The sequence below is a fragment of the Bubalus bubalis genome, chromosome 8 (assembly GCF_019923935.1).
Source record: "Bubalus bubalis isolate 160015118507 breed Murrah chromosome 8, NDDB_SH_1, whole genome shotgun sequence".
NCBI classification, from domain to species: Eukaryota; Metazoa; Chordata; class Mammalia; order Artiodactyla; family Bovidae; genus Bubalus; species Bubalus bubalis.
In genome coordinates this window covers 49732748-49747588 of record NC_059164.1, presented here as the reverse complement: position 1 = coordinate 49747588, position 14841 = coordinate 49732748, and the positions used below count along the sequence as shown (strand labels likewise).

The window sequence follows — 14841 nt, the reverse complement described above, 5'->3', positions numbered from 1 at the left end:
CCATTTTTCCTATTGAGTAATAATACTAATACACAGGACACTCATTACATGTGTTTCTGTGTATTTCTGTAAGTACAGACATAGAACAAAAAGTTAAATTCATGGTAGAAGGAAGAAAAAATAAGTTAGTGTACATTTTCTATTTCCTCTAATGAATCCTTTTAAAGGAAATTTTTTATGTATCAGAATTGAAACACTGTCTTATTTAAAATTGGAAAAGCTTATTGTTTGTTTCTCTGTGTATAATCGGCTTCAGTGTGTATGAAACAAGTTCTTAGGCAATTAAACAAAAGTTCCCATTTGAAAACAAAAAGAGACCAACCAGATAAACAATGGTGGTTTAGTTGCTAAGTCTTGTCCAACTCTTGAGACCCCATGGACCATAGCCTGCCGGGCTCCTCTGTCCATGGGATTCTCCAGGCAAGAATACTGGGGTGGTTGCTATTTCCTTCTCCGGGGAATCTTCCCACTCCAAGAATCGAACATAGGTTTCCTGCATCGCAGGCAGATTCTTTACCGACTGAGCTATGAGGGAAGGCCTTAGATTGATCCCTTGGTTCCCCTTAACTTGATTAGTCCTCTTTAGGTAAAATACATTGCCTTCATCTTAGAGATTTGGAAATATTTATTCAATGGGAAGAAATAATGTAGTAAGTACAGAAGCCAGGAGGGGAAACTTACCTTGGCTATTGCACAAACTGCTGTGATGAACGTTAGGGTGCAAGTATCTTTTCAAATTATGACTTTCTCCAGATATACACCCATGAGTGGGATTGCTGCATCATATGGTCATTTTATTGCAACATGGATGGATCTGGAGATTATCATACCAAGTGGGGTAAATCAGAGAAAGACAAATATCGTATGACAACATTTATATATGGAATGTAAAAAAAAAATTCTACAAATAAACTTACATTAAAAAAAGAATAGATTCACAGACTTAAAAAACAGGTTTATGGTTACCAAAGGGGAAAAGTTGGGGGAGGGATATATAGGAGTTTAGGATTAACATATACAAACTGCTAAATATAAAACAGATGATCAACAAGGACCTACTGCATAGCACAAAGAACTCTACTCAATATTCTGTGATAACTTATATGAGAAAAGAATCTGAAGAAGAATGGATATATGTATATGCATAACTGAATCACTTTGCTGTACACCTGAAACTAACACAGCATTATAAATCAACTATACACTACTATTAAATAAAGAGTAAATTTTAAAAAGGAAGCAATAAAAATTTAGAAAAGGGGAAATTTGCAAATCTCTGAGAAGTTTCGTGCAGCTGATTTTCCGGCCAGGACCATACTGGACAGCGTCTCCTGTGGTGTCCAACTTCCTGCCCCTCTTGCCCTGGGCTGCCCTGGCCTGGGAGGGGTAGAGAGGGGAGGGCAGTGCGGGTGGGGTGACAGCCTGAGTGGCAGCAGGAGTGCGCTGGTGTGGCTGATGGGGTTTCATCCTCCCAGGCTTCAGTTTTGTTCACATGCTCGAAACCACATTTTGGTTGATTTGTGGAAACTATTTAAAGTCAAACAGGCCCTACTGGTTGAGACTGTTCAAGGGGTAGTTGAGGTGTCAAAAAAGTATAAGCACAGTTAAACCACTACCAACTTTGCTCACTTTCAAAAGGTCACAACTAATGGAAGAAAAGTTCTCTCTACACAGGCATATAATTGTTATCAAACATAGTAGGCTGTGGGTCATGGTTCCCCATTAGGGAAGTATATGCACGTGCATACTCAGTTGCTTCAGTGGTGTCTGACTCTTTGTGACCCTAAGGACTGCAGCCTGCCAGGGTCCTCTGTCCATGGGGATTCTCCAGGCAAGAATACTGGAGTGGGTTGCCATACCCTCCTCCAGGAGATCTTCTTGACCCAGGGACCAAACCCAAGTCTCCTTTGCCTCCTGCATTGCAGGCAGATTCTTTACTGCTGAGCCACCAGGGAAGCCCATTTAAATATACAGTTCCTCCAATTAGCTCCTAAGTGAGTTGGGAAACTTACACCCAGAATGTTCAGACGCTGCACCTTCGACCACGCCCTTGACCCTGAAGGAAAAAGCAGACAGGACTCCTTACAGCACTAAGATCATCCTTGACACTCCTCCAGCCACTTGTGTTCTTCCTTAGTCTGTGACTTACTGAGACTGGTACATCTTGGTTTCATTTTCTCAGTGTAGATGGGAGGACACAAGACCCAATCCCTGAACCAAGCTGCATGGACTGATGTGAGATGCTTTTTTTCTCATGAGAAAATAGACACAGAAGACCAGGGTTGACCTGTGCAATTGAGTGTCATATACTGAGTCACCCAAGACCCCGTAAAGGAACTAAATGACTTTAGAGTCAACCTGAGCAAGGCTTACTAGGGGACAGTAAATCAGATGACAGTGTGACAGGTGAATAGCAGAGGGTTGTTCAGCAATGTGAGCATGAAGAGCAGGTGTCCCCCCACAGACACACCTAGCAGGTCCAGAGTGGGGTCCAGACCCTGCACTCCATCCATCCAGTCCCAGAGGGAAGCAGGGCTTCATGGCTGAGGTCAAGGCTTCAGCTCTCACAGTCCAACCACAGGGCACATTCAAGTCACATCCTCATTCCTCTTGTCTCTGCTCTGAAAGCCAACACCTAGGGGGTGGTGCCCTCCTAGGGAGACTAGCCGAGTCATACTGGTCCAGCCCAAGATGGGAGGAGAGCTCTTTCTCAGGTTAAAATCACACACTGATGTCTGGCTCAGGCCCCAGCTATGATCGTGGTGTAGACACAGGTTCACTCCTCAGACAAGATACTCTCATTGTAATGACACCACTGAAGTCTTGAGGTTTTAGTCCAAGGCCAGACCCTGGAGCTCCCCCCTCCCCTCTCTCCATGTAAGAAGCTCCCCCTGATGAGGCCCCAGCTCCCCAGGGAGCCTCCAGCTGCATTTCTGTCCTGTGGCCCATTCTTAGACTGAGCATGGGTGGAGTCAATTAGATCCACACAAATCACTGTTTCCACCCAAACCAGTGCCATTTTACCTATACACAACTAAGTGTTTCTTGAATAACAATGAATATAAAAAAGAAAATCCAAAAACGAGTAGACATGCTGCCTTCCTATGAAGCATTATGTTGAACATTCTTTTTTTAAAAGAATAGCTCACTATGTAATTGAGTTTATTTTAATTCAAACTATCTAAATACAAGGGAAAATGATGGCAATGATTTCATGGTGTAGTTTCAAAGAAGAGTATCCAGACTGATTTAGATCATTCTCTTAAGAGAAAGATACTGTTTCTGGAGAGCTTTGGTATGTATTCATAATCCCTTGTGTCCCCCTTATTCCAACACGTTAGGCCAAATGTATGATGAAAAACAGGAAAAATAAAACTAATTATTTTGATATGTAGGAAGTTGTTACTTTTTAAAATTGTACAAAAAGGGCATGTACATGAGGTTGTTTTTTTTTTTTTTAAAGCAAGACAAATGTAGGGTCTTAAGAAATATTGGAGTAGGAAATGGCAACCTCTCCAGTATTCCTGCCTGGAAAATTACATGGATGGAGGAATCCAGTGGGCTACAGTCCATGGGGTCCCAAAGAGTTAGGAACAACTGAGCACATACACTAGAAGAAATATAAAAGAAATCTCAGACATGAAACAAGAATTCCATTCTGCAAGTCAAAAAGATATTTTGCTTACGATGAAATACTACTGGCATCTTTTCATTAAGAGATCAGATTCAGTCTCCTCTGAATACAGGGTGGACCATGACATTATCTTACCATCCTCAGGCAGGTGATTAAATGTATATGGATATGGCACTATGTGGTGAGATATTACAATCAATAAATTCTTTATTAGCTGTTCAATAACATCAGCGGTGAATGGCACCTTTTCAGCCTTCAAAAGGAAGATCTCATCTCTGGTGTTTTTCTCTTTGTTGGTGACTTTCAGTGAAGGTTTTTTCATGGTTAGAAAGAGAGGAAATAAGAATATTTGAGATACGGTGTAAAAAGGCAAAATGCTACATTTTGCCCTATGTTTTCATTTAGAAGTTTATGTACTGAACATGGACTGTGTTTTAGACACTTAAAGAACCATATGGAAGGCTATCGAAGGATTTATTTTTAGAATAAATTTTAGAAAGGGATCTACTATTTCCACGCCCACATTTTTGTTTTATGTCTGAACACTACTGAAGGAAGACAGGCTGAAGTTTGTTGAGTACCACCGATGCAGTACAAGGCTTCCAACCGCCACTGCTGGTCTTTCTGACACTGTTGTTTGTCTATGTAGATGTCACCTCAATTGTCACTTTATTTTCTACCTAACATTTTACCACAGCTGGGCTATACATCTCAGGATGGTGTAAGTGATAGTCCTGGAATACTCTTTCAGCAAGTATTCCATTAGCTTTTTATTTGGCTCACACCTCACCAAAGCCTTCATTTCAGGACACTGAGTCTTGCATCTAGGTTGCAGCTGAGCACGTCTGACTTTGTGCTGCAGAAGAGAAGCTCAGGAACTAGGCCTGGTGTGCGTGCTGAGGGACTCACAGCTTCCCTGCCCAACCCAAGTCCCCTTTCCTCACCATACCCTCACCACCCCTTCTCCTGGGCTTCAAGGCAAAATTAGCCTGAAAATTAGCATAGCTATACACACGACTGAGTGATTAAAAAAAAGTACATACTAAGGAGGCCCCGGGTACAATTAATATAACTGGAAAGGAACCCGTATTTCAGGTGGAAGTGATTGCTGTCTTTATTCTCAAAGCTTCATTTCGGGTGGATCCTTCAGCTGATCGCTCCCAGTGCCCTATCTTAAAATTTCTGAGGATATGATGCAAAGATAGGGGGACGTGGCCCTGTCCCCTGGTCCTCACTGACCTCTCGTTCAATTTAGGAATCCTCCTTTAAACACACACACACACACACACACCTGATTCTCCAAAACTGCGATCTTCCCTCTAATTTCCATATTAAGTGGACCCCAGACATCATTTACTAGAAACTGTCCAGGTTCAGTCTTCCCTAGTGGCTCAGAAGGTAAAGAATCTACCTGCAATGCAGGAGACACAGGAGACTTGGGTTTGACCCCTGGGTCAGAATGATGCCCCGGAGGAGGGCATGGCAACCCACTCCAGTATTCTTGCCTAGAGAATCCCATGGGTAGAGGAGCCTGGTGGGTGCAGTCCCTGGGGTCACAGATAGTTGGACACAACAGAATGACTGAGCATGCACACACATCTGGGTGCAAGGTAAACAATAAGCCCTATCATCTCCGGAGCTCTTTCTCTGCCTCTGGGACTGGACTACACACTGTGTTCACATGAGCCTGTTTACTCTCCGTACAACCCCATGACTTCCCTTTTCACAGAGGGAAAAAAGGAGGTGAAACCCCTTGCCAAAAATACACAGCTATCATATTATTCGGAAGATTTAGTCCCCCTCTGATGGGACCCTTGGAGGATACAACCCAATGCTGGCTTAGATACTAGCAGGACTTTTCATCAAAGATGGTTGTTCTGGGTTTGTCTTCTCCTCCCTAATTAGCAGGGCACTCACTGCTCTGTGGGCATAAAGTGGCCAAAGAGAGCATGAGATTTGTCTCCAGCCAGACCTGGCTTCAAATCCCAACCTAATTCTTCTTGGGCATGCAGTGACTTAAAAACCATCTCCTTTGGGGGAAGGGATAAATTAGGAATTTGAGATTAATATATACACACTCAGTTCAGTTCAGTCGCTCAGTCATGGCCAACTCTTCGCAACCCCATGAATCGCAGCACGCCAGGCCTCCCTGTCCATCACCAACTCCCAGAGTTCATTCAGACTCACGTCCATCGAGTCAGTGATGCCATCCAGCCATCTCATCCTCTGTCATCCCCTTCTCCTCCTGCCCCCAATCCCTCCCTGCATCTATATATTAAATGGGCTTCCCTGGTGGCTCAATTGGTAAAAAAATATGCCTGCAATGCAAGAGACCAGGTTCGATCCTGGGTTGGGAAGATCCCCTGGAGTAGGGCATGGCAACCCACTCCAGTATTCTTGCCAGGAGAATCCCCATGGACAGAGGAGCCTTGTAGGCTACAGTCCATGGGGTCGCAAAGCAAAGGACACAACTTTGAGACTAAACCACCACCATATATAAAATAAACAACAAGGACCTACTGTATACCACAGCAAACTCTACTCCATATTCTGTAATAAACTATATGGGAAAAGGATCTGAAAAGGGATTCAGATTCATACACGTATGAATATATTCATACATATATATATGTCACTTTGCTGTACAGCTGAAACTAACACAACATTGTAAATCGACTATACTATACTCTAAAATAAAAGTTAAAACAAAATGAAGTAAAATAGCCCCAGCTTTCCCCATTTCCAAAACGAAGATATTATTTATCCCAAAAGGTTTCAGGATTTAACAAAACAATGAACATAAATCAGTTAGCACACTGCCAAAGTATATTTGATGCCCAATCACCGATCTCTGTATTACTATTTCATTATTCCACGAATATTCGTTAGTGTTTCTCAGAACGTTCTCCTTTACCATTCCTTCCCTCACCCTGTGGTCAGACTCTTGTCTCCTCCCTCTGGCTCCTCCCTCTTCCACCCCTCCCTTATTTCTCTCACCAGTTGCCCCGGGTAGCCTGGGAGAAGCACCCACTCAGACCCTGACCTGACCTCCATCATACACCCAGGTGTGGAGCCTCCGGGCAACTTGAGCCCCACCACCATGGGCTCTTCTCTTGGGGCAGGGGGCAGAGCCGTTCTGGGCCTCATGGCCCTCCTCTGGGCCCTCGTGGTTCCAGGTGAGTCCCTGCGGCTTCCCCAGTCCGCCGGGCGGGATGCATCCGGAGGCTGCGGACTCAACCTGCCCTCATCTCATCCCTTGCAGGCATCCAGCAGGAGATCAGGGTGTTCCAGCGGTCCGTGATGGTGGGGCACACGGGTGGAGCTATCACTATGCCCTGTCAGATCAGTAAGTCTGTGGATTACGTCCACTGGTTCCGCCAGCTGGAGGGCCAGGCCCCTGAGAGGCTTCTCTATCTAGCCTTGTCCAAGCGGGATGTGCAGTGGGATTCAGTCCTAAGAGGTGATAAAGTCAACGCGGCCCACGGCACGGATGGCAAGAGCTGCACCATGTCCTTGAGGAAGCTGGCGAAGAGCGACGAAGGACTGTACTACTGTGCTACCTGGGAATCGGCACAGCAGTGTGCGCAGCCCCGGGATCTGCACAAAAAGCGCTGAGACCCACTGCTCTCCCAGTCCTGGCAACTGCCACCGCCTCCAGGTCCCTTAGGTTGCCTTGGGGAGATCTCTCAGCTTCCTGATGACTCCCCCCACTGTAGGGCTTCTGCAAATAAAATCTGATGGGAGCTGAAGCTGACCCAGGTAAAAAGCTGGGCAGGTGGCAGGGACTTTTCCAAAGATTGTCCAGTTCAGCTTGTCTGGAGCATTTGGAGGAGAATCTGGGCTGCTCAATCCACTAGCTACTAAACACATCCAGCTACTGAGCCCTTGAAATGTATTTAGTTCAAGAGTCCACGCTGAGATGGGCTGTATGTCTACAACACAAGCTATATATTGAAGATAGTTGCAGGAAAAAAAAAGTGGAATATCTCTTTAATTATTTTTATATTGACTTACTGTTGAAATATTTTGGACATCTTGGACTAAGGAAAAATAGTCCTAACATTCATTTTTTTAATGCAGAAGCCAAAACATTTTCATCTATGGCTTGAATTGGTGACTCACATTTATTTCTAACGGACAGCTCTGGTATTGACTGAAAATATAAAAATCTGACCATTTTCCTTGTAGGATGCACAGACAAAATGTCACATAAATGATTTCAAGGGTGAAGGACAGTCTAGATCTGCCACAAAATGTTTGAAAGCTGAGCCTGGAAGTATATGCCTGATCCCAGTCTCTAAGTTGTTCACCCATTGTTAACATTTTTCGGGGGAAGAGACAGCAGTTAGAAGCCCAGGAAACAATATTGGAAATGTCTCAGTGTGCTCCTCTATTGGCATGCCTGGCACTCATGAGTTTGAGTTGATAAGAATCCTCATGGTGATGCAGTTAACCCTGGATGAGACATCAGGTTCTCTGCTTTACACTTCTCTCTATTGTTGTTGTTTTCTTTTAATTTAATTTCTTTTCATTGAAGTATACTTCACAATAGCCCAAACATGCAAACAACCTAAACTTCCATCAACAAATGAATAAATAAAGAAGATGTGGTGCATATACACAATGGAATACTACTCAGTCATAAAAAAGAATAAAATAATGCCCTTTGCAGCAACATGAATACAACCAGAGATTATCATTCTAAGTGAAATAAGTTAAAAACAGAAAGACAGATACCCTTTTATATCACATATATGTGGAATCTGAAATATGGCACAAATGAACCCATCTATGAAACAGAAACAGACTCAGGGGCACAGAAAACAGGCGTGCGATTGCCAAGGGGAAGGAGGGTCGGGGAGGGAAGGACTGGAGCTTGGGATTAGCAGATGCAAACTATTATATACAGATTGGATTGGCAAAAAGGTCATATTGTATAGCACAGGGAGCTATATTCAATATCCTGTTATACACGTCTCCTTGAATGTCACCACATATGGAATTTTGAGTGAATCTCTGGCTACTCTGCTCTCTTCTATAAAATGAGGGGGTTGAACAGCTAAAAGTATATGCCTCTGATCTCTGTATTTGTAGGAAAATCACACAAATCACTTATCACTATATTCACTACCTTCTTATGAAAAGAAGAAGAAAAAACAAAGAAAGCCTGTGTCACTGATTCTTCAAGCCCAAAACAGGAAAGCCCCTGATGCTGTATGAGGGAGAGAAAGAAAATCTTTTTGAAGTTTAAGCTGAATTTAGACCTTTTCAAGTGGAAATTCAAAGTTTATGTACAGCTTACTAGCAATGGTAAAACAATTAATAAAAGATTCCTAAACTCATTGTCTACCTCCCTGAGCTCTCATTTTGCAGTTAGAAATGTATAATTGATATATGCTTTCCTTCTGAAAGAGCCCAACCCTTCACTGAAGGCCTAATTCAAAGCTAAGATCCCCCAGAATGTGTTAGAAGAGGTGAAGCTAAAGGGGACAGAAACTTACTCTAGCTCTGTATCACGTTCGTTTAGTTCATCTTTCTAATACAACTCTTTCCTGTTCTTGCAGTCACACCAATGCCAGACTCCACAGAGAGTGAATTTTTTGAACTGGTGACAATGTGGCCAACAAGAAGAACCAGCTCATCACCCATGTCCTTACAGAGCTATTAATACGTGGTCCACAGTCCCCAGGAAGGGACAGCCCAGTGCCTCTGCTGTGAACCTCAACTATGGCGTGAACCCTATTCTCACCCCTCACTGACTCTGGCTTTTCCCTTATGAGCTCTGTGACCTTGAGCAAGATCTTCACGCTTTTAGGCATCACTTTTCTCAGGTCTAAAGCAGAATATAACCATTCCAAAATGTCTCTCTCTTGGAATTATACCACTTAATGTCAGTTGCAACTTCCACGGTGATAGATTAGCTCTTTTCTGCATGAAAATCCTACTGAGACATATTTAGAAACCTAGAGTATATCTTTATTGGGTGATCTTGTTTTCAGGGTAATCACTGCCAGGATGAAAGAAACGGTCCCAAGACTGTCACTTACTTTGGGAAGCACTTCAGCTAGTCTGTCTCTCTCCAAGTGAGGGATGTAGGATGGCAAAGGCGTGGCTGTGCGTTGTGCTGATGCCCCAGGTCGTGTTCATTGAGGGCAGTGTGATAGAGTAGAAGAGTAATAGATTTTTACTAATTTTTTAAAAACTTTATTGGTATATAGTTATTAATTTTTGAATCAAACTTTTCTGACATTAATTTTCCATACCTCTTTGGAACAGGAAATATAGGACATTTACAGTCAGCTCCTTCCTTGCTCACGTTAGGTGTGAGATGGGTGGGGATCTCCCTGAAGGACAAAGATGGGTGTGGCTGCCCCACAGCCTTGACCATGAAGCTCCATCACAGAGTGCATACTGGGAGGCAAGGCTGAGATCTCTAACACCCCTGATAGAAAGTTGTTCTGTCAGGAAATACCAATGATATCATTCAAGTCAAGGAAGTAAGGGGATGCAAAAGGTGTACCCCAGTCCACATTAGGTCCCCTCAGTGGTGTCTCTGTGACCTGCCTCCTTCCAAAAAGAGAAGGAGCAGAGAGGAAGGAGATACAGGTCACGGATCTACTGAACTCCTGTGTTATATCTGGATTGTGCTATGCATCTTCCCTATAATGATGTGAGACATAGGTGTTCTTACTACATTTTCAGAGTTAGAACACTGAGTGTTAGATAGCAAATAAATCAAGCAGGTAATAGGCAAAATTAGAATTAAAATCACTTTGTTGTATACTTGAAACTGACAGAACATTGTTAATCAACTATATTCCAAAAGGAACGAAAAATTGTTTTTAAAAGAATGAAAAGCAGTATTGAATGATTCTGTGTTCCCTTCTGTAGCACACTGTGGGCACTTGGTATTACAGAAATATTTGCATTCCAGCTCTATCATTTTCTACATGATCATCCATCCTTATGTTACATCCCCATCTGTGGAGACTTGTTTCTTGGCTCAAAATACCATCATTTACATAAAAGGAGCTAAGGAGTGTAACTGGTTTTGAAAATACAGTGTAAACACTATATTAAAGAATTACAGATTTATTTTAACATTTTTCTTTTGTACCAATAATATCGATCATATAGATTTATCTCTGTAGGGAAGGCACTATGCTTGATGGAGTAAGGGATTTAACAATGATAGGGTGGGTCTGGAGCAGATGTGGAGAAATCAGGGTCAGTCCTGTCTCTGTCCTGGCAAATGGACAGCTTATCTGTGATCAGAGGAGCATTCGGTTGCTTCTGGCAATTTCTTTTTCTCTTTATCCAATTGAGTGGCTTAAGATTACAGAACAGTCTGGAAGACATTTCTTCTTTCATCATAAGAGAACTGGCCTTAGCTCTCAAATTTTAGTTTAAATAAGGAATCTATAATTTCAAGGAAAATAGTATTCTACAAATTTCTTCTTTTATCCTATGAAAGATAATAAGTCATCACAGAACTTGTATTCTCATTTCTAATTATGTGGTAAAGAATCATGTTGCCTGTCACTAATTATTACAGAAATGCAAATCAAAGCAATGAAGATTCACCTCACACTGGTCAGAATGTATCATTAAAAAGTCTACATATAACAAATGCTAGAGAGATGGTGAAGAAAAGGAACCCTCTTACACTGTTGATGGGAATGTACATTGCTGCAGACACTGTGGAGAACATTATGGAGGTTCCTTAAAAAACTAAAAATAGAATTGCCATATGATCCAGCAATCTCACTCCTAGGCATATATCTGGACAAAACTATAATTCAAAAATATGTATGCATTCAAATTTCATAGCACCAATATCTACAATAGCCAAAACATGGAACCTACCTAATGTCCACTGACAGATGAATGGATAAAGAAGAGGTGGTATTATATACACAGTGGAATACTCTTCAGCCCTAAAAAAAGAGTTAAATAACACCATTCACAGTGACATGAATGGGCGTAGAGATGCTATGCTAAATGAAGTCAGACAGAGTAACACAAACACCGTGTGATATCACTTACATGTGAAATCTAAAATATGACACAGATGAACTTATTTACAAAACAGAAACAGACTCACAGACATAGAAAACAAGCTTACAGCTCCCAAAAGTGAAAGGGGCGGGAAACGGATAGATTAGGAGTTTGGGATTAGCAGATACAAACTATTATATATAAAATATATAAACAACAAGGTCCTACTGTAGAGCATCAGATCAGATCAGATCAGATTAGTCGCTCAGTCGTGTCCAACTCTTTGTGACCCCACCCCATGAATCGCAACACACCAGGCCTCCCTGTCCATCACCAACCCCCAGAGTTCACTCAGACTCATGTCCATCGAGTCAGTGATGCCATCCAGCCATCTCATCCTCTGTCTTCCCCTTCTCCTCCTGCCCCAATCCCTCCCAGCATCAGAGTCTTTTCCAATGAGTCAACTCTTCCCATGAGGGGGCCAAAGTACTGGAGTTTCAGCTTCAGGATCATTCCTTCCAAAGAAATCCCAGGGCTGATCTCCTTCAGAATGGACTGGTTGGATCTCCTTGCAGTGCAAGGGACTCTCAAGAGTCTTCTCCAGTACCACAGTTCAAAAGCATCAATTCTTCGGTGCTCAGCCTTCTTCACAGTCCAACTCTCACGTCCATACATGACCACAGGAAAAACCATAGTCTTGACTAGACGGACCTTTGTTGGCAAAGTAATGTCTCTGCTTTTGAATATGCTATCTAGGTTGGTCATAACTTTCCTTCCAAGGTGTAAGCGTCTTTTAATTTCATGGCTGCAGTCACCATCTGCAGTGATTTTGGAGCCCAAAAAAAGAAAGTCTGACACTGTTTCCACTGTTTCCCCATCTATTTCCCATGAAGTGATGGGACCGGATGCCATGATCTTCATTTTCTGAATGTTGAGCTTTAAGCCAACTTTTTTTACTCTCCACTTTCACTTTCATCAAGAGGCTTTTAGTTCCTCTTCACTTTCTGCCATAAGGGTGGTGTCATCTGCATATCTGAGGTTATTGATATTTCTCCCAGCAATCTTGATTCCAGCTTGTGTTTCTTCCATCCAGCATTTCTCATGATGTACTCAGCATATAAGTTAAATAAGCAGGGTGACAATATACAGCTTTGACGTACTCCTTTTCCTATTTGGAACCAGTCTGTTGTTCCATGTCCAATTCTAACTGTTGCTTCCTGACCTGCATACAAATTTCTCAAGAGGCAGGTCAGATGGTCTGGTATTCCCATTTCTTTCAGAATTTCCCACAGTTTATTGTGATCCACACAGTCAAAGGCTTTGGCATACAGGGAACTATATTTAATACCCTGTATTAAACATATTGGAAAAGAATATGTATATATATACATTAGTCAGTTCAGTTCAGTCACTCAGTCGTGGCCGACTCTTTTTGACCTCATGAATCGCAGCACGCCAGGCCTCCCTGTCCATCACCAACTCCCGGAGTTCACCCAAACTCATGTCCATCAAGTCGGTGATGCCATCCAGCCATCTCATCGTCTGTCGTCCCCTTCTCCTCCTGCCCCCAATCCCTCCCAGCATCAGAGTCTTTTCCAATGAGACAACTCTTTGCATGAGGTGGCCAAAGTATTGGAGTTTCAGCTTTAGCATCAGTCCTTCCAAAGAACACCCAGGACTGATCTCCTTTAGAATGGACTGGTTGGCTCTCCTTGCAGTATGTATGTATAATTGAATCACTTTGTTGTAAATGGTCTATTAAGTGACAAACACTTTTCTGAATTTTCTTTTCTCTATTGTTTAAGATAAAAAAAAATGTTCTCCTTTCTCCAATAATTTGCAAAATCTGTATTACTGGTTTTCATTTTAGAAACTAACAACATTGTAAGTCAACAATACTCTCCCTCCCCCAAAAACACAATATGTTACTCGATGAATGGAGAACTTTGTCCACATTGCTCAAGTACACTTGAATTGGTAAATTTGCATTTTCAGTTACTGAAGAGTTTCCTCCTTTCAGAAATATATTCCCAAATCACTAACTGAGCAGCCCTGGTGTTTGTGAGAACGGAAGAGCTTTTCCTTTGATGTGAACTCCAAGCAGTTTCAACACAGATGAACACCTGGAAATTTAAAAAAAATTCTTAATTCTTTGAATACTCTTCCTGGAAATATGGGAAAGCAGAACAGGTGGTTAACCTCCTACTGTCTTCTTTTCCTGCTTTTATCCTTTTCATTTTTAATCAGTATTGTCAATGATTAGTTCACCATGGAAAACAGATATTTGGGCCCATTGATCTGAGGAAAACTTATAAAATATCAGATGCCATAAAACCCATCATCAAGGACTTCCAAAAGAACTCAGAAGGTCAAATTGCCAGCCCAAAATTGTTAAACTGCTAGTCAGTCCATGAAGGTAGGAGAAGGCTGAGATCATGGTAGGAGCCTGAACCAGTATGACAGCTCAGGTTGGAAGATGTTTGGAGAAGGAACTAAGCTCATAGTAGCTCCCTGTGGTAAGTAACTTTTTATATTTTTACCTTAATCATGAAAGACTGATAGATGCTTTTCAGAAAAAAAAAAAAAAAAAAAACTTACAATCCCCCTTATCTGACTGCCACACTTGGCCTCAGCACGCGAACAGCAATTTTGCAGCTAGTGGTCACTGTATATGGATGTACATGGAAACAAAACTACTTCCTGTTTGTAAGCCACTGAAATTCATCTTTTAGAATACACACACACACACACAAACACACACACATGCACAATAGACTCAGGCTAGATATTAAACTATTTTAAGGACCATATCTGTTTCATTGTTTCAATATACTTACACCATTACCATAATATGTCATTATGTCAGTAAAGTTGTTGGCAAAGTTTATGTCAGTAAAGGAATGTACAAAAAAAATCCTTAATGAACTAAGTCATCCTTATTCAGAAATGTGGGACTCTGACGTAGTTTTCATTCTTCACCAATGTATACCTTTAAGGAAAATGTTTTAAAAATCCACATTATAAAAATATGGCTATGTAATCACAACCATGTTCTTTAAATTTTGATTTGAAACCACTCGGGGTGGGACACACAATGTGGTGTGAATAGCACTGCAAAGTCTGAAAATTGCACTATCTGGACCTGCCCGGCGAGAGCATTCCATGACTGGGCCTATGCCCGGCTGACAAAAAACTCAGCACACTCCACA

General features: G+C 42.0%; 1 gene segment (V, D, J or C); it reads left to right on the top strand.

The window, feature by feature from the left end:
• Positions 1-6565: 6565 nt before the first annotated feature.
• Positions 6566-7372, top strand: LOC102401309. The segment is given in 2 exon segments: positions 6566-6810; positions 6897-7372. Coding segments are annotated over 2 exon segments (429 nt in total).
• The last annotated feature ends 7469 nt before the right edge of the window (positions 7373-14841 follow it).